The following is a 23,324-nucleotide window of genomic DNA, read 5'->3' on the forward strand; positions in this document are numbered from 1 at the left end:
ACCCCACTAGGGGGAGGAAGCGGGTTTGTGTACTCAAGTTTCTCTAGTAAATATAGGAAAAGTTCATGGAGTCTGGCCAAGTTGATACCAGCACACAAAATATTAGCTCTGAAGTTGGCTGTACTGGAGCATGAGAAATATATGCTTGTAAGTACGATTATATTCTGTGTTCATGTTAAGCATGTGATGTAAAATGGGTTGTTGACTCTCATATTTGAAGCCGGCATGTTAGCTGCATTGCTGATGCTAATTGTGTTAGCATGTCAATAGGAAATTCCATTGTGTGTTAGCATCAAGCTAGCGGGATTTGGAGTTAACATGTTTTCATTTATTTTTCTTGGTTATACCAGCTATAGTTCAAGTTGCTAAGTCTTCAGTCTGTACTTTGTAATGTGAGAAATATATTATGTTCCAGATGTATGTTTTAATATGCTTTTCTTATGTTTGTAGTTTTACAGTGCCTTCATTAGGGAGACAAATAAACCCTGCAATGAGAACTGGAAGCCTTTGCCTCTCCTTTTGAAGAACTGTTTATCTATCTGCCAAACTGGGCATCAACGTACAGGGAGGGCAGAATAGTAAAAAAGCATCATTCTCATCAGCCAGATAGTTCTCAAAAAGAAAGGATGGATGAGACGCTGGAAACAAGGTCAAAAGTGTCCAGTTCTTTACGTTCCAGCCAGCTTACATCATCATCTACTGCTGCCGCCAGAGCACGAGCAAAAGCAGAAGCTGCCCGTGCTCAGCTCTCCTTTGCTAAGCAGGAAGCCAGCATCCTAAAACAACAGGCCGAGCAGCTTAAAAAGAAAGCAGATCTGGATGCAGAGCTACATGTACTCAAATCGCAGAAGGCAGCTGCAGCAGCCCTAGCTGAGGCTCAAGCTTGGGAAGCATCTGCGCAAGAGAGTGAGCACCCACAACAGCCCCAGCTGGACGGCATGCAGCAAATCAGCCCATTAGAACGAGTCCAAGAGTATGTGCAGCAACAGTCAGAACTCGGCGACGATCTGCAGACTCCACAAGTTAATCATCCAGAACTCCTATCTTCTCTGGTGCCACAGCCAGCCACGGCCATCGATGCAACACCAAAAGCTCACAAGGAACCAACTATCCATCAGCCCAGTAGGAGCAACAACCAAGAATTCACACCTTTGCCAGTCTTCCGTGCTTTGATCCCAAAGAGAGAATCTTGCAACTGGAGCTATGGAGGCGAGCCAGCAAACTATGATCGATATCACCATCCTCAGTCTAAGGTATGGACACCCACACCTGTAAGGAGTAGTCATGCTGACACGTCTGATCTAACGAGATACCTGATACGGAAAGAGATGATCAGCTCAGGCCTGCTGAGGTTTGATGATCGACCAGAAAATTACTGGGCTTGGAAGGCTTCCTTTCTAAGTTCAATTCAAGATCTGGGTGTAACACCTCAAGAAGAGCTAGACCTGCTATCCAAATGGCTCGGGCCACAATCAGCAGCACAAGCCAAGCGAGTCAGGGCTGCGTACATAAACAATCCCACTGCAGGTCTTCAGATGGTGTGGCAGAGACTCGAAGAGTGTTTTGGCGCACCAGAAGTCATTGAACATGCACTTTTAAAGAAAATCCAGGATTTACCGAAGCTGACGAACAGAGACAACCAGCGTTTGAGAGAGTTGGGGGATCTTCTGCTAGAACTTCATGCTGCAAAGACAAGCGGTCATCTCCCAGGCCTTTCACACCTCGATACAGCCCACGGGGTGAATCCGATTCTGGAAAAACTCCCATACAACCTTCAGGAGAAGTGGGTTGCAGCTGCCTCGAGGTTCAAGAGAGAGAATGCAGTGTCTTATCCTCCATTTTCCTTTTTTGTGAAACTTGTGAACGAAGAAGCTAAAATTCGTAATGACCCGAGTTTTTCGTGTGTAACCGGTGCCAACGCCAACAATCCTAGAATCGAGACAATGACACAACAGAAGTATCGTTCACATGTCTCTGCTAAGAGGACGGAGATAGCAAGTAATCTGGCAGCCAGCCCAAACGTTCCTACAGGCAAGAACAACTTGGACCCCGATAAACAGTGTCCATTACACTGCAAGCCTCACCCTCTCAGAAAATGCCGTCTTTTCAAAAGTAAGACCCTGGAAGAAAGAAAGGCATACTTAAAGGACAAGAACATTTGTTTCAAGTGTTGTTCTTCTGTGCAGCACATGGCCAAAGATTGTCCTAAATCAGTGCAGTGCACAGATTGTGGTAGTGAAAGACATATCACCGCACTACACCCCAATCCTCGTCCTCAAAATGCAGAGAGCCTGGTGGCTAGTGAAGGGTATGGCGGGGAAGAAAGAGAAGGAGAAGCAAGTGTGGCTGACGTGACATCAAAAAGCACAGAAGTATGCGGAGACTCAGTTGGTTCAAGGTCATGCTCTAAGATATGTTTGGTCAGAGTGTATCCTGCTGGACAACCAGAGAAAGCTGTCAAGATGTATGCTGTTCTAGACGAACAAAGCAATCGCTCCTTGGCTAAAACATACTTTTTTGACATCTTCAACATTGAAGGACAGCTTGAGCCGTATACACTGAAAACATGCTCAGGTGTTGTGGAGATAGCAGGGAGACGAGCCCGTGACTTCATTTTGGAGTCCCTTGATGGCACCACACAGCTTCCCCTGCCTACTCTTATTGAGTGTGATATGATACCTGATGATAGGACGGAAATCCCATCCCCAGAAGTCACTCATTTCTACCCACATCTGAAGGCAATCAAGGGAAAAATCCCAGAAATTGATCCAGAAGCTGACATCCTCCTTCTCCTTGGCAGAGACATTCTGCGTGTGCACAAAGTTAGAGAACAACATAATGGTCTCCATAATGAACCATATGCTCAACGACTCGACCTTGGTTGGGTGATCGTAGGGGAAGTGTGTCTGGGAGAAGTGCATAAGACATCCAACATCTGTGTATACAAGACCAACAGTCTACCAAATGGACGAGCTTCACTCTTGAGTGCATGTCCAAACAATATGCTAGTCAAAGAAAAGCTTGGTTGTCACACCTCGAACCTAAGTCTTCAAAGCTCTGCACAACACTTGAAAAGTAAGGAAAGTGAGTTTGCCAGTCAGGTGTTTCAAAGGACACAACATGATGACGTCCCGGCAATGTCAATCGATTACGAGAGTTTCTTGAAGACATTAGATGAACAAGTCTATAAAGACAGTTACAATACTTGGGTTTCCCCATTACCCTTTCGGTCACCACGAAACCACCTTCCCAATAACAGACCTCAAGCTTTAAAGCGTCTTGCATCTCTTCGGAGAACTCTGGAGAAAAAACCACAAATGAGGAAACACTTCATCGATTTCATGCAAAGAATGTTTGTTGAAAAGCAAGCAGAGCCGGCCCCTCCATTAAAAGAAGGTGAGGAAAGGTGGTATCTACCAATATTTGGGGTTTACCACCCACAAAAACCTGACCAGATAAGGGTAGTGTTCGATTCAAGTGCCAAACATGAAGGGGTTTCCCTCAATGATGTGCTCCTGAGTGGACCCGACTTGAACAACACTCTCCTTGGGGTTCTGATCCGCTTCCGCAGAGAACCTATAGCAGTTGCAGCGGATGTGCAGCAGATGTTCTACTGCTTCAAGGTGTGCGAGGAACATCGCAACTTTCTGAGGTTCTTATGGTATGAAAACAATGATCTCCAGAAAGCAGTGAAAGAGTTTCGAATGACAGTACATGTATTTGGCAACAGTCCATCACCAGCAGTTGCCATTTACTGCCTCAGACGAGCTGCTAAGCAAGCAGATGACTCCACTACCAGTGCAAGGGAGTTCATCACACGCAATTTTTATGTGGATGATGGACTTGCATCTTTTCCTAATGAAGCAGAAGCCACTGGTGTCCTGCGCACTGCCCAAGCGATGCTAGCTAAATCAAACATTAAGCTACACAAGATTGCATCGAACAGCAGCAGTGTTATGCAAGCATTCCCACCAGAAGACTTGGCCAAGGATTTGAAAGATCTAGACTTAGGAGTGGAGTCACTACCTCTTCAGAGGAGTCTAGGTCTAATTTGGAATCTGGAAACAGACAACTTCACCTTCTGTGTGTCGAAGGAGGAGAAACCCTTGACAAAAAGAGGGATTTTGTCTGCAGTGAACAGTTTATTTGACCCTTTGGGATTTGTAGTGCCAGTCACAGTGGGAGGAAGACATTTAGTGAGAAACCTCTCCATTGAACAGTATGACTGGGACACACCATTGCCAGCTTCAAAACAAGAACACTGGAAACTCTGGAAAGACTCTATGAAAGACTTAGATCAGCTCCAGATCCCAAGACTATATGTTCCAGTGTCTTTGTCTACACAGACTCAGCACAGAGAGTTGTGCGTGTTTTCAGATGCATCAGTCATGGCTATAGCTGCTGTGGCTTACTTGAAAACAATTTCTGCAACAGGAGATATCCACGTGGGATTTGTTATGGCAAAGGCAAAGCTGGCCCCACACCCAGCGCACACCGTGCCCCGTCTTGAGCTTTGTGCTGCGGTTTTGGCAACTGAAATGGCAGTCTTCATCCAAGATGAAATGGATATTGACATTCATTCTGTGAAGTACTATACTGACAGCAAGATAGTACTGGGCTACATATATAACACCTCACGCAGGTTTTATGTCTATGTGTCAAACAGGATAGCACAGATCAGAAAGTCGTCTCGTCCAGATCAGTGGCATTACATCACCACTGAAGAAAACCCAGCAGACCATGGAACTCGGCCAACAACTGCTGCAGCTCTCAAAGGCACCAATTGGTTCACTGGACCATCATTTCTATTGGGCCCTTCAAAACGACTCCTTCCCCAGAGTGATGACTTTGAGCTGATACATCCGGAGGTGGATCCAGAAGTTCGCTCTGAAGTAACGACCTTCAGCTCAATGGTTAAAGAAAGCTCGCTTGGAGCTCAAAGGTTTCTTACATTTTCCACTTGGAGAGCTTTGACTCGTGCAGTCTCCACACTAATCAAAAAGGCAAGGAGTGTTGCAGATACACATGGTGGCAACACTGGGGATGAAGAAGAACAAGCAGTAAAAGTGATCATTAAAACTGCACAACAAGATGCCTTTGCAAGGGTGTTGCAGTGTCTAGCCAAAGGGGACCGAATCCCAAAACAAAGTCCACTGCGAAAGCTGACATCATTTCTGGACAAAGATGGGCTATTAAGAGTTGGCGGCCGTATGTCCTCAGCCGTTATGTCTTTTGATGATAAACATCCTCTGGTCATTCCCAAGACGCACATTGCTACATTATTGGTCAGAAGATATCACGAACAGGCTGCGCACCAAGGACGCCATTTCACGGAGGGAGCTATTAGGTTGGCAGGACTTTGGCTGATTGGGGGGGAAAGGCTTGTATCTAGTGTGATACACAAATGTGTAACTTGCAAAAGGCTGAGAGGTAAAATGGAGGACCAGAAGATGTCAGACTTACCATCTGAAAGACTTTCACCAGATCCATCATTTACTCATGTAGGGTTGGATGTTTTTGGACCTTGGATGGTGACTGCCCGAAGAACAAGAGGAGGGCATGCGGAAAGTAAACGATGGGCAGTAATGCTCACTTGTTTGACTACCAGAGCTGTGCACATTGAGGTTATAGAGACTATGACCACTACAAGCTTCATCAATGGGCTCAGACGTTTCATTGCCATAAGAGGGCCGATCAAAACAATCAGATCAGACCGGGGAACAAATTTCACTGGAGCCTGTAAAGAACTCAGACTTGACACATCAGATTCTGAGGTGAGGAATTACCTTAAAAGCAACAAGTGTACTTGGATATTCAATCCTCCCCACTCTTCCCACATGGGTGGGGTGTGGGAGAGGATGATTGGTATCGCTCGGCGAATCTTAGATGCTCTTCTTCTGAGGCTGAATCCATCGTACCTCACACATGAGACACTTGTCACCCTGATGGCAGAGGTTACCGCCATTATAAATTCAAGACCATTGGTCTCAGTGTCTTCTGACCCAGAAGCACCGGCAGTTCTCACCCCATCAATGTTGTTGACACAGAAACGAGATACGTTGACTGCTCCCTCTGGGGATTTTGATGTTAATGATCTGTCCAACAAACATTGGAAAAGGGTCCAAGCACTTGCTGATGCATTTTGGAAGAGGTGGAAAACGGAGTATCTGACCACGCTTCAAACACAGAGAAAGTGGACAACAGAGAAGCCAAACCTTCAAGTGGGAGATGTTGTACTGATGAAGGATTCGCAAGTAAAAAGGACTGAGTGGCCTGTTGGACTTGTGATTAAAGCCTTTCCTAGCCAAGATCATAGAGTACGTAAGGTGGAAGTGAAGGTAGTCAAGAATGGCACTCCTAAAGTGTATTTGCGGCCAGTGTCGGAGGTTGTTTTACTACTACATCCAGGGAATGGGTAGTGGTATAATTCATTATACCAGGCGGGGAGTGTGCTGCCACTGCTGGGTGCAGTAGCTCCACCACCCCACTAGGGGGAGGAAGCGGGTTTGTGTACTCAAGTTTCTCTAGTAAATATAGGAAAAGTTCATGGAGTCTGGCCAAGTTGATACCAGCACACAAAATATTAGCTCTGAAGTTGGCTGTACTGGAGCATGAGAAATATATGCTTGTAAGTACGATTATATTCTGTGTTCATGTTAAGCATGTGATGTAAAATGGGTTGTTGACTCTCATATTTGAAGCCGGCATGTTAGCTGCATTGCTGATGCTAATTGTGTTAGCATGTCAATAGGAAATTCCATTGTGTGTTAGCATCAAGCTAGCGGGATTTGGAGTTAACATGTTTTCATTTATTTTTCTTGGTTATACCAGCTATAGTTCAAGCTGCTAAGTCTTCAGTCTGTACTTTGTAATGTGAGAAATATATTATGTTCCAGATGTATGTTTTAATATGCTTTTCTTATGTTTGTAGTTTTACAGTGCCTTCATTAGGGAGACAAATAAACCCTGCAATGAGAACTGGAAGCCTTTGCCTCTCCTTTTGAAGAACTGTTTATCTATCTGCCAAACTGGGCATCAACGTACAGGGAGGGCAGAATAGGGTAATATACAGAAATGGGAACTTATTAAATTCAAAATCAGAGAATTCACTATGAAATTCTGCAAAGAACTGAACAGGGAAAAACGGGAATATGAAAGTAATTTACTTCGTGAAATAACTCAGTGCTGTAGTAAAGAAAAACTAAACGTGCAAGAAAAGAATAAATTGATGGAGTTACAAACTAAATTAGACGATCTTTACCTAGAGAAAGCCCAGGGTGCCTTTATAAGATCAAGAGCCAAGTGGATTGAGGCAGGTGAAAAGAACTCATCATATTTTAGTAAGCTGGAAAAGTGCAGACAGCAGAGAAATCTAATCTCAAGCTTGTTGATAAATGGGACTGAATGTAAAGATTTCAGAAAGATTGGAAAAGAAGTCTTCACTTTTTATTCCAAATTGTACTCCTCAGAATATTCAGCAGCTGATTCTGATAGTTTCTTTGATAAGATTCATAATCTCATCCCATGTATTGACAAGCCGTTCAAAGATCTGTGTGATTCAGAGCTTAAAATTGAGGAACTGGATTTGGTGGTCATGAAAATGGCATTAAACAAGTCCCCAGGGACAGATGGACTCACTACTAATTTTTATCAATTCTTCTGGAAGGACCTAAGAACTTTATTGTTTGATGCATTAAAGGAATCGATAGAGAAAAAAGAAGTGATGCCGAGCATGAAACAAGGGCTGATAACCCTGATCCCTAAATCGGGTAAGGATAAAAGAATTTTAGACAATTTAAGACCCATCACCTTACTAAACACTGACTATAAGATCCTGTCTGGAGCTGTAGCTGAGAGGCTAAAGAAAGGCATCTCAAACATTATCAGTGAAACACAATCAGGTTTTTTGAAAGGAAGACTAATTCATAACAATATTAGGCTGGTTTTGGATCTCCTTGAATACAGTGAATTAATCCAAGAGAGAGGGTACATCCTGTTCTTGGATTTTTACAAAGCATTTGACTCAGTTGAACATACGTTCATATTAAAAACTCTGCAGTCTTTTGGTTTTGGAGAGGAATTTATCAATGTTATAGAGATGCTATATAATGACATTAACAGCTCTGTTTTGCTAGAACATGGTACATGTTCAAGGTTTGAGGTTAATAGAGGGATAAGGCAGGGATGTAGCAGCTCACCACTTCTGTTCATCATGGTTGCTGAGCTGTTGTCTATTTTCATCATCATCGTCATCAACTTTATTTATAAAGCACTTTAAAACAACCACAGCTGACACAAAGTGCTGTACATTGGAACTGTAAAATAAAATTACATGAGATATAAATAAAAAACAAATAAAAGAAGAGTGAAATCATTAATTAAATAACTACTGCATTAAAAAAGAAACTAAGTCTCACTGAGGTTAAAAGCCAAGGAATAAAAGTGGGTTTTAAGACGTGATTTAAAAGTGGACAGTGAAGGGGCCTCTCTAACATGCATGGGCAAATTATTCCATAATTTTGGAGCCACAATAGAGAAGGCCCTGTCCCCTCTGAGCTTCCTCCTGGATCTCGGTACCTCCAGGAGCAGCTGGTCAGCTGACCTGAGAGACCGACAGGGTATGTGGGGATGAAGAAGCTCAGAGAGGTAAGGCGGGGCAAGACTGTGTAGACATTTAAAAACAAACATAAGAATTTTAAAATTAACTCTAAAAGACACAGGCAGCCAGTGCAGAGAGGCCAGCACGGGGGTTATATGCTCTCTTTTTCGAGTTCCTGTTAGGAGTCGTGCAGCCGCATTTTGAACCAGCTGCAGACGTGAGAGCAATGACTGACTGACCCCCACATAAAGTGAGTTACAGTAGTCCAGGCGGGAAGAAATAAAAGCATGGATCACTGTTTCAAGGTGCTGCCTCGAAAGAAAAGATTTTAGTCTTGCCAGTCGCCTTAAATGATAAAAACTGGACTTCACCACTGCTCTGATTTGGTTGTCCAATTTAAAATCACTGTCCAACTTAAAACCAAGGTCAGTAACAACAGATTTAAAATAGACTTCCAGGGATCCTAAAACAACAGAGGAGGACTCACAGGGACCACTGGGTCCAAACACCAACACTTCTGTTTTCTTTTTATTAAAATTTAAAAAGTTTCGAGCCAACCAAGCTTTAATGTCATCTAGACATGTCAAGAGAGGTTTTATGGAGATGGCATCCTTGCGTTTTAGTGTCAAATAAATTTGGCAGTCATCGGCATAACAGTGAAATGAGATCCCATGCCTTCTAAGGATAGAACCCAGAGGCAGTAGATACAGAGAAAAGAGCAGTGGCCCTAAAATTGAGCCCTGTGGGACACCACATGACAGAGGAGCAGAAGACGATTCGTAACCGAGAAGGCTGACAGAGAAAGTTCTATCTGACAAATAAGACCTAAACCAATTGAGTGCAGTGCCACCAATACCCACTACATCATGTAATCGAGAAATTAAAATATTGTGGTCTACTGTGTCAAAGGCAGCAGTTAGGTCAAGCAAGACAAGAACAACATGGTTACCAGAATCACATGCCAGAAGGATGTCATTAAAAACCCTTAGTAATGCAGATTCTGTGCTGTGAAGGGTTTTAAAACCTGACTGAAAAACCTCAAAGATTCCATTTTCATCTAGAAAATCTTTCAGTTGACTAAAAACAATTTTCTCTAAAACCTTGGAGACTAAAGGCAGCTTGGAAATAGGCCTATAGTTCGCTAAAACTGTGTGATCAAGGCCAGGTTTCTTAAGCAGTGGCTGTACTACTGCATGTTTGAAATTTGCAGGAACCACACCAGAAGACAGACTGCTGTTAATAATGTCAAGGACATACTGTTGTATACTAGGAAAAATTTCTTTAAAGAATTGTGGAGGGACAGGATCCCGTGGAGAACCTGTGGGCTTAATATGGCGAACCACATCCTCTAAAGAGGAGAGCGTCACAAGCTCAAACTGAGTGAAAACAGCAGCGCAAGGGACAGAGACAGAGGGGTCAGAGTCAGGAGCTGTGATAAGAGCCCTGATGGTGACAACCTTTTCAATAAAAAAGTTCAGAAAATCATTGCAAATCTCAGGAGAAACTTCCAAACAGACATTCAAAGGAGTATTAAGAACAGTGTCAATGGTCCTAAATAACACACGTGGGTTATGACAGTTGGAAGAAATAATATTTGCAAAATATTCCCTTTTTGCCTCTTTAACAGTGTTCTGGTAGCGATGCCAGCAGTCTTTGAGAATTTGAAATGATACATGCAGTTTATCCTTTTTCCACCTCCGTTCTGCTCGACGACATTCCCTCTTAACAGCACGACTGCTCTCATTAAACCAAGGCTCAGGTTTAGCCTTAAGCTGCCTGGTTTTTAAAGGAGCCACAGAGTCCATGATTTTTTGACAGCAAGAATTAAACCAGGAATGTAGGTCTTCTGTGTCAGAGGAATTATTTTGATTAAAAACAGTCACATTAAGGGGTTAACTGTGATGGGTGAACAGATAATAATCAGTCAGCTGGCAGATGATACCACCCTGTTTCTAAAAAATGAGGACCAGATTCCTTTAGCCTTGCAGGCGATCAACCATTTCTCCAAAGCTTCTGGCCTACAGCTGAATATTAATAAATGCAAAATTCTAGCTCTGCATGAATGTCCCCTGCAAGCAATAAATAATATGCAGATCAAAAAAGAGGTGAAGTATCTGGGCATTGTAATTTGCAAGGATAAGACATCAACAGAAAATAAGAATATCTGTACCAATATAGAAAAGTGTAAGTCAATTTTAAACATGTGGCTGCAAAGGGACATAACTCTGTTTGGGAGAATCTTGCTAACCAACATGGACAGTCTGTCCAGACTCATCTATCCAGCCTTTTCTCTGCCCATACCTCCAAAACTAATTAAATCTATAAATACTCTTAATTTTAGGTTCATATGGAGGAACAAATGTCATTATATAAAGAAAAATGATGTGATTAAGAATTATGAAGAGGGTGGGGCTAATGCCACTGACTTTGATGTTATGAATGGTGTACTAAAATTGAAATGGTTAAGATCTTTCATTAGGAACAAAAATTCCTTTTGGAACATTATTCCCAATGTGATTTTTGGCAAAATGGGTGGAATAGACTTTTTGTTACGTTGTGACTTTGATTGCAGTTCGTTACCTGTTAAACTCTCAGCTTTCCATCAGCAGGTCCGTCTCTACTGGAAATTAATCTATAAACATAACTTTACTCCTCACAACACCCCTATATGGAACAACAGGTATATCCGTTTGTGTAGGAAATCTGTGTACGTGGATGAATGGAGATCTAAAGGGATTTGGGCTGTAGCTCATTTTATGGATGATAATGGGGTCTTACTAAAACATGAGACGTTTTGTGAGAAATTTGATGTAAGATGTACTGCTAAGAGATATAAATCCCCAGTGAAAGCCATCCCAGTCCCTTTGAGATCAATGATAAAAGAAGATATTGTGCACTCTAAAATTTCTCCTGGACTGAGGCAGCTCTGCATAGCTGGAGTTGAATTTGGTGACAGCAGGTTTACAAACAAAGTGATCAGGAATATTTTGATAAATGAAATTTGCCCAAATCCGGTTAAAAGAAATTATATCCTTAAAGAATTTGAGACCATGGAGGTTAAGGCGATAAGACAAAAGTCTACAGGGAGAGCAGAATTATTAGGCAAATGAGTATTTTGTCCACATCATCCTCTTCATGCATGTTGTCTTACTCCAAGCTGTATAGGCTCGAAAGCCTACTACCAATTAAGCATATTAGGTGATGTGCATCTCTGTAATGAGAAGGGGTGTGGTCTAATGACATCAACACCCTATATCAGGTGTGCATAATTATTAGGCAACGTCCTTTCCTTTGGCAAAATGGGTCAAAAGAAGGACTTGACAGGCTCAGAAAAGTCAAAAATAGTGAGATATCTTGCAGAGGGATGCAGCAGTCTCAAAATTGCAAAGCTTCTGAAGCGTGATCATCGAACAATCAAGCGTTTCATTCAAAATAGTCAACAGGGTCGCAAGAAGCGTGTGGAAAAACCAAGGCGCAAAATAACTGCCCATGAACTGAGAAAAGTCAAGCGTGCAGCTGCCAGGATGCCAGCATAGGAAAATTGGGTTGAACAGTGAGACTGCATTTGTGGGGTTTAGAAACATCCAGAGCATCGCAACAGAAAGGTAAATAAAAAAAGTAAGAGAGATAAAGAAATAAATGAACTAATAATACATAAATGAATAGAAAAATAGAAAACACACATGTAGAAATTGTCACATGTGAAATTGTTTTTGGAGAGAATCAGAAGTGAGACAGTTTGAATCCACAGTTCAGCGCAAAGATGCAGGAATTAAATCTGATTATAAAAACACATCGAGGCAACGAAGACCAGCTTACACTCAATATTAATATGAACACACAACATACACGCAATGAAGACATGCTTACACTCATGAATGTGAATACATGACATAAATGCTGAATGGTGTAGATTTAACACACTTAAAGGCTGAAGCTGAGGAATAACTCAGGAAGTTGCAGGACAATAGAGCGACTTTTGTGACAAGGAAAAAGAGACTGGGAGGACCAACCAGTGATTAGAAGCTTAAAGCAGGTTTAAAATAGTGAATTAGAAGTGGTTTCCAGCTGATTGAGCAAAAGAAGTGACGACTGTAGAAATAAAAATAAAAGAATAATAATTGAATTATGCAGCAATGTTTTGAATATGCATTTCTGTTGTCAGGGCAACTTCTCGAGATGTGACTCAATATGCAAATTAGTTGAATGAGTGGGGACAGAAAAAAAAGAAAAACTCAAGTTTCCTGTCTGAGACATGAGTGAAGTTTGCATTGAGAGAAATATATCTGTGACTGTGTGAGAAGAACTGTTTGGTCAAATATATGATAGCAGCCGCAGGACAATTAAATAAAGTCTGTGACTAAGTGCAGTCGTGCAGATTTGGAGAAGAAGTTTATAATTTAGTGATGACACATTGTTATAAAGTGTTTAGAAAGGGCTTAATGGGAATATTACTGTTGGGCAAACTGTGCGGCTTTAACAAGATTTTCTGTGTATTTAGCAGGTGAAACTCTGTCAGCTGACTTCAGACTGTCAGGAAGCTGAAGAACCTGAGGCCAACCACTGAAACATGATGTGGGCAAAATGAACAGAGGGAGGGATTTTAAAGGTGAACATTTAGGACTTACTGCAAATGTTACTATGTCAAAGTTACTGTGACTCAAACAGAGGAAATTCTGATTTTTTTTATTTCCACACCCAGCATGTTTTGGGTGTTATATGCTATTAAATACTTTTAAATAAATTAAAAAGTATTTAATAGCATATAACACCCAAAATATGCTTCGGTTCACATTTAACTCCAGAAAATCATCAATCAAAACATGGATATTACCTGACCACAGATTCGTGGTGACGTCACTGCTCTTTTAACTGTTCGGTGTCTTTGTTTGTTTGCTGGTTGTAGAAATGGTTTATATGAGCTTTGAGCTGAGAGTCAGAGGTTTCTGTGGACACTGCTCATGTCGGCACTTATATTTCTGACCTTTTCTTATAACCGATTAAACATGATCTCCTCCCTTTTGCCCCCATTTTTGGTGGTGTAGGTACAAATGATCAGGCATGACATTCTCATAATAAATAAGATACTGCAAATAATTATTTCTGCATTTGTGCGATTGAAGTGAATTGAAAATGTGTATGAAATGACACTGTTTTAAAGATTTGGCCTAAATAATTTTGGAGTGAATGAGTCTAAACATGATGACCTAACTAGTGATATCCTGACTGACACACACACACACACACACACACACACACACACACACACACACACACACACACACACACACACACACACACACACAGCATGTTATGCCAGTTTCAGCTGAAACTATGTTTCAAACCATGTTCCGGGTTTTTAGTTCACCATTTATGAGGCTTCAAGAGGAAAATAAAAGACAGATCTGAATGTTTGAAAATGTTTTGGAAAGATTCTGTAAAGATGAGATGAAAAATACTCAAAGGATAAATTTAATTGGTTTATTATTTAGATAAGTTGAAAAAAGTTAAACAAGCAAGTAAATGAAGAAACAAGGTAAAATGAAGTAATAATGAAAAAAGTTAAACAAGTAAATGAAGAAACAAGGCAGAGGAGAGAAAAGCCCAACAATCCCCTCTGAGCAAGCAGTTGGCGACAGTGGGGAGGAAAAACTGCCTTTAAACGGGCAGGAACCTCCGGCAGAACCAGGCTCAGGAGGGGACAGTCAACGGCCGGGACTGGTTGGGGGGGTTAACAGAGGTGGAGCAAGACGAGGCTACATCAGGTGAGGAAGCAGTAGCGTCTCTCCTCCGGAACAAGTGGAACCATTTTTTCTTTTTTTTCATGCACTTTTCCACGAGCGCTTTTTTCTCCAGGATGAGATTTCTCAGCTCATCGATGGTTTCTGCGTTTTGTTCTTCAAGTTTCTCACATCTTTGTTCCACCTCTTCCAATGTTGCTTGTTGTTCTTCAAGCTTGTCTTTGAGTTGTTTGGATGTTGCCTCCTGTATCAGCTTGTCCTTGTGCATGTCTGCATTTCTCTGTTGGACCTCTTTGTGCTTGTCTTCTAACTGCTCGTTTCTTTTCTGGATTTCTTGGAGCGTGAGCTGCAGGTCTTCATGTATTTTGTCTTCTTGTTGTTTTTGCGCCTGCATTTGAGTGTTTTCACGCTTCAAGTTATTGAATTCCACCAAAATCCCCTTAACGAGCTCGGAGTTGTTTCTCGCTATCTGATCGATCCTTCTCTGCATCTGTGAGCAGCGTTTCTCCAGTTTGTCCTTTTCTTCTTCCACTTTAGTTGCTTTGTCCTCCAGCTGATTACAAAACTCTTGCAGTTTTAGATTTTTAGACTCAAAGTCCTGGACGACACGTTTTCCTTCTTTCAGTCTTTCCTGCTGTTGCTCTTTCTGTTGAAGAAGGTCTTTATTTTGGCGCAGTGTTTCATCCAGGCTTTCTTTCAGCATGCGGTATTTTTCCTGCATGCTCTTCAGTTCGTGCTGCATGTCTCGTTGCTTTTTGTCCTGCTCTTCCTTCTGTTGGAGGAATTCTTTCTTTTCTTCCACAGCTTCATGGAGCTGTCTTTGGAGGAGCCGATTTTTTCGGTCCATGTATTGGAGATCCCGTTGTATCTTATCGGTCATCGTTTTCTTGTCTTGGAGCTGGTTGGTCATTTCTTTTAGTTCTGCACTCTTTTGCCTGTTTTCTTTAATGAGGTGCACAATCTGCTCTCGGCTCTGAGCAAACTTGATTCCCCAGCCCTCATTAATAATTTTTATGTTCGGCTGGCGCTGTTGTCTTTCTTCCAGCTCTTTATTTTGGGCTTCCATTCGTCTACATTTGTCCTCCAGTTGAAGTTTCTCTTCTTCAATTTGTTGCATTTTTTTCTGGAGAAGGTAGTTTTCCTTCCTACTCTCCTTTAACGCCCTTTGGAAGGATGAGGAGCCATTTGGGGAAATTGGCCGGCCACGCCAGGAAGGAGAGGCGGCGTAATCTTTTTGAATTGGTTGTTTTTTTCTTGGAAACATGTTGGAGTTTCTATACGATGACTTTGAAGAGCTTGTGGTGAACGTTTTGTAGGCTGCAAACACAGATGCTGCTGAAACGAACTAAAACTTGCTGTTTCTCACCCCTACTTAAGGAAAAACATCAAAGGACTTAAGATTCTTAAGATCTATGACATCATCACTCCCTAAGCCAATGAGATTGTCACAAGACATTTTGGAATGGGGTATTTTTTTTTAAACTGTTTTCAAACTTAACTTAAAATTTCAGTGTTTCCTGGTTGTGGACTATTGGTTAGTCCAGCCGATTAAGAAATTAATTGTCACAAACATCCCTAATATTATATAACAGACGACAGAAAACACGAGTTTTTTTTCTACTCAATAGAGGTATAATAAAAGTTTTTTTTTAATTATCCTACTTTTTAGAAAAGAGAACATTTATTGAAGAATATGTATTTAATTAAAAAACTCTGTTCATCTAAAGCAGGGGTCAGCAACCTTTAAGACCCAAAGAGCCAAAGAGCCATAATTGGCCTATCTGGGGTTGAAAGGCTCGATAAATGCACGGCGTTTCGCCGGGTACACCGGCTTCCGCGAGTGTGACGCTTATTTTGAGCGATGAAAAAATAAGAAAATATAATTTTATTTGTATATTGCAAAATCACAATAATCTTCCAATTTAGAACTACAAGTTAAAAAAAGAACTAACATAAATAAAATACACTTCAGCTAATTTATTTTCACAAACCACGCGGAGCCGCACTATAAGGACTAAAGAGCCGCAGGTTGCCGACCCCTGATCTAAAGGGTTTAACAAAAAGGGGGAGCTTCCTGCTGGAAATTGAAATGTCCCCATGTCCCCACTGGGCGATCGTGGCTCAAGAGTTAGGAGTTCGCCTTGTAATCGAGCCCCGGCTTGGACAGTCTCGGGCAAGACACTTCACCCGGCAAGACACTTCACCCGTTGCCTACTGGTGGTGGTCAGAGGGCCTGGTGGCGCCCCAGGGTGGCTGTAGCTACATCACCAGTGTGTGAATGTGTGCATGAATGGGTGGATGACTGAACGTGGGTGCTTAACTAGTTAAAAAAACAAACAAACATCTGTCTCTTATTTTTTATGTCACACAGGAAAGAAGCTTCAATGTCTGATGAGAAGACATTAATTTGTTGGTGTTTGTGGTGTTTGGTGCAGTTTTCTTGTTTTCTGGCTTGTTGTTTATTTACAGTGGAGATGAAGATCTCTAACAAGTTGATTTGTTCACATTTGCACATCTTAATTTTTAAGAGGAATGTGTTTTTTGAGTTTGTACACTATATGCATGTAAGGCAACCGTTTCCTTTTTCTGTATTTTTGTGTGCTGCTCTTTTAACAAAAGGGGAACAAAAGACATTTAAATCGACCTCAGATGATTTGTTTAAATTTTTACAAGGTCTTACTGAGGTGATGCAAAGTGAAACATGCTTCTTTTTTGGTAATGTGCTGGAAAAGCTTGAAAATTGACCTTGAATGTGCTTAAAAAGTGCTTGAATTTGACCCTAAAAATGTGTATGAACCCTGCATATATTGCAGTATTTACAGTTTATAGTAGGAATTTCATGGCAACAGCTAATCTTTATTTTGTTTACTGGGAAATGAAATGCTGCCAATTCACAAAGCTGTGCTTCAGCTGCACTTCCTGTTGTAGACTTGTGATGCATACAGGCTCTGTTCCAGCACTCAGCATGTTCTTCCTTATTTGCTCCACCAGGGGGCGCTCCTAAACTATGACATCCTGATAGGAGTGAACCAGGGAGAGGGGCTGAAGTTTGTGGACGACAGTGAGGACAACGACGGCATCTCAGCTGCGGCGTTCGACTACACCATCTCCAGCTTTGTTGACAACCTCTACGGCTACCCAGAGGGTGAGGACGCCACCTCTGTACACTGCCACTTTTTCAGTTATTCCATTTTACAGCCTCCTCTCACTTAACTGCATTTTGCAGCATCATCAGGTTTTGTCTCATTAGGAGCCGCGTTTGTTGATTTGTTCGTTTTTTTCTGTTTGCTGTATTCATTAAAATAAACGGATAATCGTCAAAATGACAAATGTGGACAATTATCAAAGCTTACATTACAATTCTGACAGCTTGAGTTCACATGAATTTTCAAAAGAATATAAAAAGCTGTGAAAGTGCTTTAAGCGTTTAAAACATGCGAGTAAAGAATGGAATCAGTAACATGTGAGCCCAGTGAAGTGCATCAAACAAGACAAGCGTGCTAAAGAGAGCCACTCATCCACATCACGGCGTGTCTGCGCCTTAACCTTTGAGGCTCTGTGGGCAGTAATGCTATCATCCCCCAGTAGGGTTGCCAACCGTCCCTTAAAAAACGGAATCGTCCCGTATGTAGAAACAAAAGTACACGTCCCGTATTGAGCTAATAAGGGACGCACTTTGTCCCGTAATACAGTGAGAATCAAAAGTAGTCTATAACTTTTAATGGAATTAACGGTTTGTTTGAAAACATAATTCCCAGCCCCTCTCCTGCTTTGTGACCAATGAGCTGACAGCACACTTACGAGTATGACAATTCAGATTACCGCTCATCTCATTGGTCAAGGAAAGGTCGCTTACGGAGAAAATACCGGAAGACAACAGATGACCACAACAAGAAGCATGGCCAACAGGGAAACAAACGCCGACACTGCGGTGCAAGTCTCGGACGACAGTACACCTAAAGCTGGGCAGACACTGTGCGATTTTTTCAGTCACGTTATTCAGCTCCTGCTCAAACTGCACGATTGACTCGCAGGGGTTAGAAGTTGGTAGGTCACGATGCAGGTCTCACACTATACCGCCCGATGCTCTGATGCGACCTGAGTGCTCACACTGTGCCTCCATAAAATGAAGGTTATAACAGAAAATCTGTCGCTCTCTCCGTCTTTCACTCACACAGACACACCACCACCATCAACTTTGCTAAATTGCTAATGAAAAACATTGATCGGGCAGCTGTGACTGAGCAGCAGTGTAAATCCAACTATTTTCACGGTTGTGTGCCTCCATCGCTTGTGTCCAGATCACACGCTGCACAGCCGTGCTGCTCCATCTTTTACACCAACGTTTACGTGTTTGCGCGCGAGCAGTGTGAGCGGCTGTGGTGACACCCTCACGAGCGATTGATGATCGGGAGCTGGTCGTGAGGTGTTAATCACTTCTCGTTACCCCACGTATACTACACGACGCACGATGAAGGCCAAAATCGGTCCGATCACTCAAAAATCGGCTCAAAATGGGCCTAAAACCGCACAGTGTGAGCCCAGCATTAGAGCAGCAATGTTTGTTCCCCTCAGAGAAAGGGAAGAATGGGAAAAGGAAAACACCTGGCTGGAAAAAGTTAATATGGGCATGTGCAGTGAATATCAGCGCTATGTGGCCAGAAGTGTGATAATATAATTTATTTTGTGTAATAAACAACTGTAAGGATAGATGATTACAACAAATAGATGACTAATACATAAAAGTAATACATGAATAATGATGATGAGTTATGATGCGTAATCATGGGAACAAGCGGGTTTACAAACAGGCGCAGCTGATTAGCATTAAGCCAATTGTACTAAATGCACTAAATGTGCACTGTTACAAGAATGTTTTTCTTTCTATTGTTTTCTATTATTTTAAGTTAAGCAGGACAGAGTTCTTTTAAAGAAAGATTTACTTATATTCTCAAAAGTTAAGCATGACAGGCTTCTGTTTAAGAAAGAGACCTGTTTTACTGTGTTAATGTTGTCATTTTGAGCTAAAAAATAAATGGCTAAATGATCATTTGTTTCACATGTGTTCATATCACAAAGAATACACATCTACTTAAATCAAATTCAAGTCAAATGGTTAAAAAAATAATTTCACACACAAAAAAAGAGCTAGAAAATTCACCACACTGGGAAGGGTGAAGACAACTGGGCCGCCCGGCCCTGGCCACGAGGTGTCCCTTATTTATTTTTCAGGGAGTTGGCAACCCTATCCCCCAGGTAGTCGGCTCCCAATCTCAGTGTCGGTGTTTCTGACAGATCGGCCTGCGAACCCCTCACAGCCGGACCACAGTCACAGTACAGACATGTTTGGATAATGCAGTCATGCTTCCTCTCTGCTGCCTGTCACTCCTTCTGTTATCAGAAAGAGTTTTTTTTCCTCTCTAGATTTCTCACTCACTTCCTGTTTACGGACCACCAGTGGGTGGCACCAGCTGTGGCCACTGCCAAACTCCATGCTGAGTTTCAGTCCCCAGTTTACTTTTACACGTTCTACCACCACTGCCAAACCGAGACGCGGCCCGAGTGGGCCGACGCCGCGCACGGAGACGAGATACCTTACGTGTTCGGCGTACCGATGATCGGTGCCACGGACCTGCTCCCGTGCAACTTCTCCAAGAACGATGTGATGCTGAGCGCTGTGGTCATGACTTACTGGACTAACTTCGCAAAGACTGGGTAGGCCTCATGTCACAGTAGTGTAAACTGTACACGTTACTGTATGTTCTCTGACAGCCTTCTAGTCATCTTGAATACTTGAATCTAGGTTGCTAGTTTAATTCCCGTGTGGCTTTGAAGAATTGAACATACTGGTTCACCAAAAGCATCCAGATCCCAGAGCAGCCGGTTGGTCTTAGATAGTTTAAAGGTTGCACAGAGAATGGGCCTCCTGTCTGTATTCAGTGTATTGATTCCACATGTTACTTATAATGGAGACTGAATATAACTTTGAACTGAAACGTTTAACCTTTATGCTCCACCAGGGACCCCAACCTGCCCGTCCCTCAGGACACCAAGTTCATTCATACCAAGCCCAACCGCTTCGAGGAGGTCATCTGGACCAAGTTCAACTGGAAGGACAAGCAGTACCTTCACATCGGTTTGAAACCTCGTGTCAGAGACAACTACAGAGCTAACAAAGTGGCCTTTTGGCTGGAATTAGTCCCTCATCTTCACAGCCTGCATGACGTGCTCTTTCCCACCACTACGCGCTCCCCCGCAGGCCGTGACCCCGGCACCATGAGGCCCAGAAACAACGTTCCTCGAACCACTCGTCATCCTTACCCTACCTTCCCATCAGATCCTGAGCCCGAGGGCTCAGAGCGCCCGCCCCAGGACCTCTTTCCCGGAGACACCCGCGACTACTCCACCGAACTGAGCGTGACAGTTGCAGTTGGAGCGTCGCTCTTCTTCCTCAACATCCTGGCCTTCGCCGCCCTTTACTACAAGCGTGACAAGCGGCACGAGATGCGCCGGCACCGGCTGTCCCCTCAGCGGGGCGGCCCCGCCAACGACCTGGCTCACAGCCAGGAGGAGGAGATCATGTCCCTGCAGATGAAGGACTGGGAGCACGACGCTCACCACGACATGGAGCCCCTGCGACCCCACGACATCCTGCGGCCCGCCTGCCCTCCCGACTACACCCTGGCGCTGCGCCGCGCCCCCGACAACGTGCCGCTGATGACGCCATACACCATCACCGTGATCCCCAGCACCATCACCAGCATGCAGCCTCTTCACGCCTTCAACACATTCCCCTCCACCGGCCACAACAACACCCTGCCCCACCCCCACTCCACCACCAGGGTATAGTAGGGACAGGCCCGACACAGCGCCACCTAGGGACCAGGAACACTGGCTCTGCTACCGCTCTGGAAGGGAGGCCTCTAGACGTGGGCCTTCGTTCTGTCCTCTTATTCTCTTCTTTCTCCAAAAGCAACTACACCTGCTGCGTCATGTGCTGTGAAACTTGGCAGCTCCCTCCACTGGTGGCATGTGGAGGTGCAACTGAAGTGTCCAGCAGCAGATGAGCAGTTTGGGGTGGGTGACTCAGATCTTTCAAAGATACTGTTTTCAAAGACGGTCTGCTGTTTCCAGGCTCAAGACCTCCAACGTTTGTCAAAGGGACGAATGCTCTCTCGCTCCTCGCTGTTTTCTCTTTTTTACGTTGGCATCATCTCTTTTTCCATCTCCTGTGTGTTATGTGCACATTATGCTTCTCTTTTCTACATCCGTGTTTTATTACTGCTCTCTTCCTCTCATTTGACACGCCTCCCTCCTGCTCTTCTCTAAAAATTCCCGATCTGCTGAGCAGTCTGGAGGCGGGAGGCGTACACGAAACATATAACTATGAAAACACTGATATCTTTCATTCGACCAGCATTTTTAGGTGCCAAGTAAGTACTGCTGTGTTTCATTTCTCATCGAGGGAGAAGAAAAACCAAAGAAAAATAGAGTTTCGCTATTTACCGTCAACTAACAGAGTTCTGTCATGTTCTCATGACAAAGTGCCAAACTGGCCTCAGTCGTGATTTTCTTTCTTCCATCTTCTCTCTTTTTGTTGTTTTGTTTGAAGCATTTGTTTAATTGTTGTTTTTTATTGTGTGGAAAGAATTTTTCTGAAAATATAGATATAGAGAAATGATATTATATATAGTTCTATATAAAATGTGTACAAAGGAGAAAGTATATAAAAGGGTTTTCTCAGTGGGGGATCTATGCATGAATTATTTTTAAAGACGCGGGGAAAAGGACACTGTACCTGTCGATGCACGTTTCCCAAAATCTAAACGAGTCATATCGCTCCATGTTTGCTACTTTTGGTTTTTGGTTTTCTCCCGCAGAGTAAGAGCATCGCAGGAGCATCGCAGGAGCATCGCAGGAGCTCCTGAAGTCAAACGACGCCTCCCAGCACTCATTTATTAAAACGGAGTCGATGCCAAAAGTCTTAAACGTTAGAATCAAAGCAACAGCTGTGAACTCAGTCATGGTGTCATGTGCAGCCTCCATCTTACTGTCACTACTTTTTCATTTTAGGGTACGTGAGGTAAAGCGTCCGTCGATGTAGCTTGATTGTACAAAATTATTTTTCTACGTTATTAACAAAACAGAGCAGAGACTGATGCTGCTCCTGTCTGACCCCCTTATGTCTGCCACATGTGTATTCTGACTTCATATCATCACTGCTCCCTCCCTCCTCCTCTCTCCATCCTACACCGCCTTTGTTATTTAACACCGACCCCCCCCAAACTGATAATCAGACAAATTCCCAAACAGCTGACTTCACTGTGTCGACACCGTTCCTGACTATTTCTGACCTCAGCTCAGCTCTGCTATTATCCTCACATTAAGGGTTCGTTCACCTGCCTGCAGATGATCTGTGAGCTCGTCGGTTGTAAATTAAACTCTAAGCACACTGAGGGTAACCGGGAGGCGTTCAGGGCCTGCAGTGCAGAGCTGCAACATGAAAAAAAGGGATGGGGGCTCAGATCTCCTGAACAGGGTGGAAACAACACGGTGGGTTTGTGCTGTTTGTGATTCCTGCTCCGTCACTCTGGTGGAGACCACTGCAGCTCAGCAGCGCTCCCTGCTGATCCTCTGATGAAGATGTCAACAGTATGTAAACTGAGCTGATGTGCTGCTGTTTGAGCCCACGTGGTAGCGTACGTCCAGTATGGGAGAACTTAGTCACCGGTGCTGTCTTTGCTTGTGCTCTAGCTTTAGCCTGTTTGATTGTTTGTTTTCTATTTTATTACTGCCTAAAAGGGGAGGTGGGGGAAACACATGCCTGACTTCTCCTGTCAGAGGTTTTGTAAGCTCAGTGGAAGGGAAACGTGCACAATGTAAATCATAAAACAACTGAGTGGGGCTGTGCTGCAGGTGGATCAGTGCTGTGGACAGTAGCTGTGGAAAAGAGACTGGACAAAGACTCTCAGCCTTAAATACAG

At 43.1% G+C, this 23,324-nt stretch overlaps 1 protein-coding gene and 2 long non-coding RNA genes across 3 annotated transcripts; all 3 read left to right on the forward strand.

Annotated features, from left to right (window-relative positions):
* LOC146577783 (uncharacterized) lies at positions 1 to 501 on the forward strand. Its single transcript, XR_014891433.1, has 2 exons — positions 1 to 147; positions 451 to 501. It is a non-coding gene; the product is annotated as an uncharacterized LOC146577783 (long non-coding RNA).
* Positions 502 to 4,492: 3,991 nt separating this feature from the next.
* Positions 4,493 to 6,982, forward strand: LOC146577784 (uncharacterized). Its single transcript, XR_014891432.1, has 2 exons — positions 4,493 to 6,628; positions 6,932 to 6,982. It is a non-coding gene; the product is annotated as an uncharacterized LOC146577784 (long non-coding RNA).
* A 12,957-nt stretch (positions 6,983 to 19,939) lies between these two features.
* LOC146577785 (neuroligin-4, X-linked-like) lies at positions 19,940 to 21,245 on the forward strand. Its single transcript, XM_085268408.1, has 2 exons — positions 19,940 to 20,055; positions 20,361 to 21,245. Exons 1-2 carry the CDS (start codon positions 19,955 to 19,957, stop codon positions 21,187 to 21,189), a joined length of 930 nt encoding a protein of 309 aa, XP_085124534.1. The 5' UTR covers positions 19,940 to 19,954; the 3' UTR covers positions 21,190 to 21,245.
* Positions 21,246 to 23,324: the final 2,079 nt, after the last annotated feature.

Source organism: Mchenga conophoros, linkage group LG3 (genome assembly GCF_057382185.1).
Source record: "Mchenga conophoros isolate Kocher_MC1m ecotype Shallow Benthic linkage group LG3, M_conophoros_male_GT1.1, whole genome shotgun sequence".
Taxonomy (NCBI): domain Eukaryota; kingdom Metazoa; phylum Chordata; class Actinopteri; order Cichliformes; family Cichlidae; genus Mchenga; species Mchenga conophoros.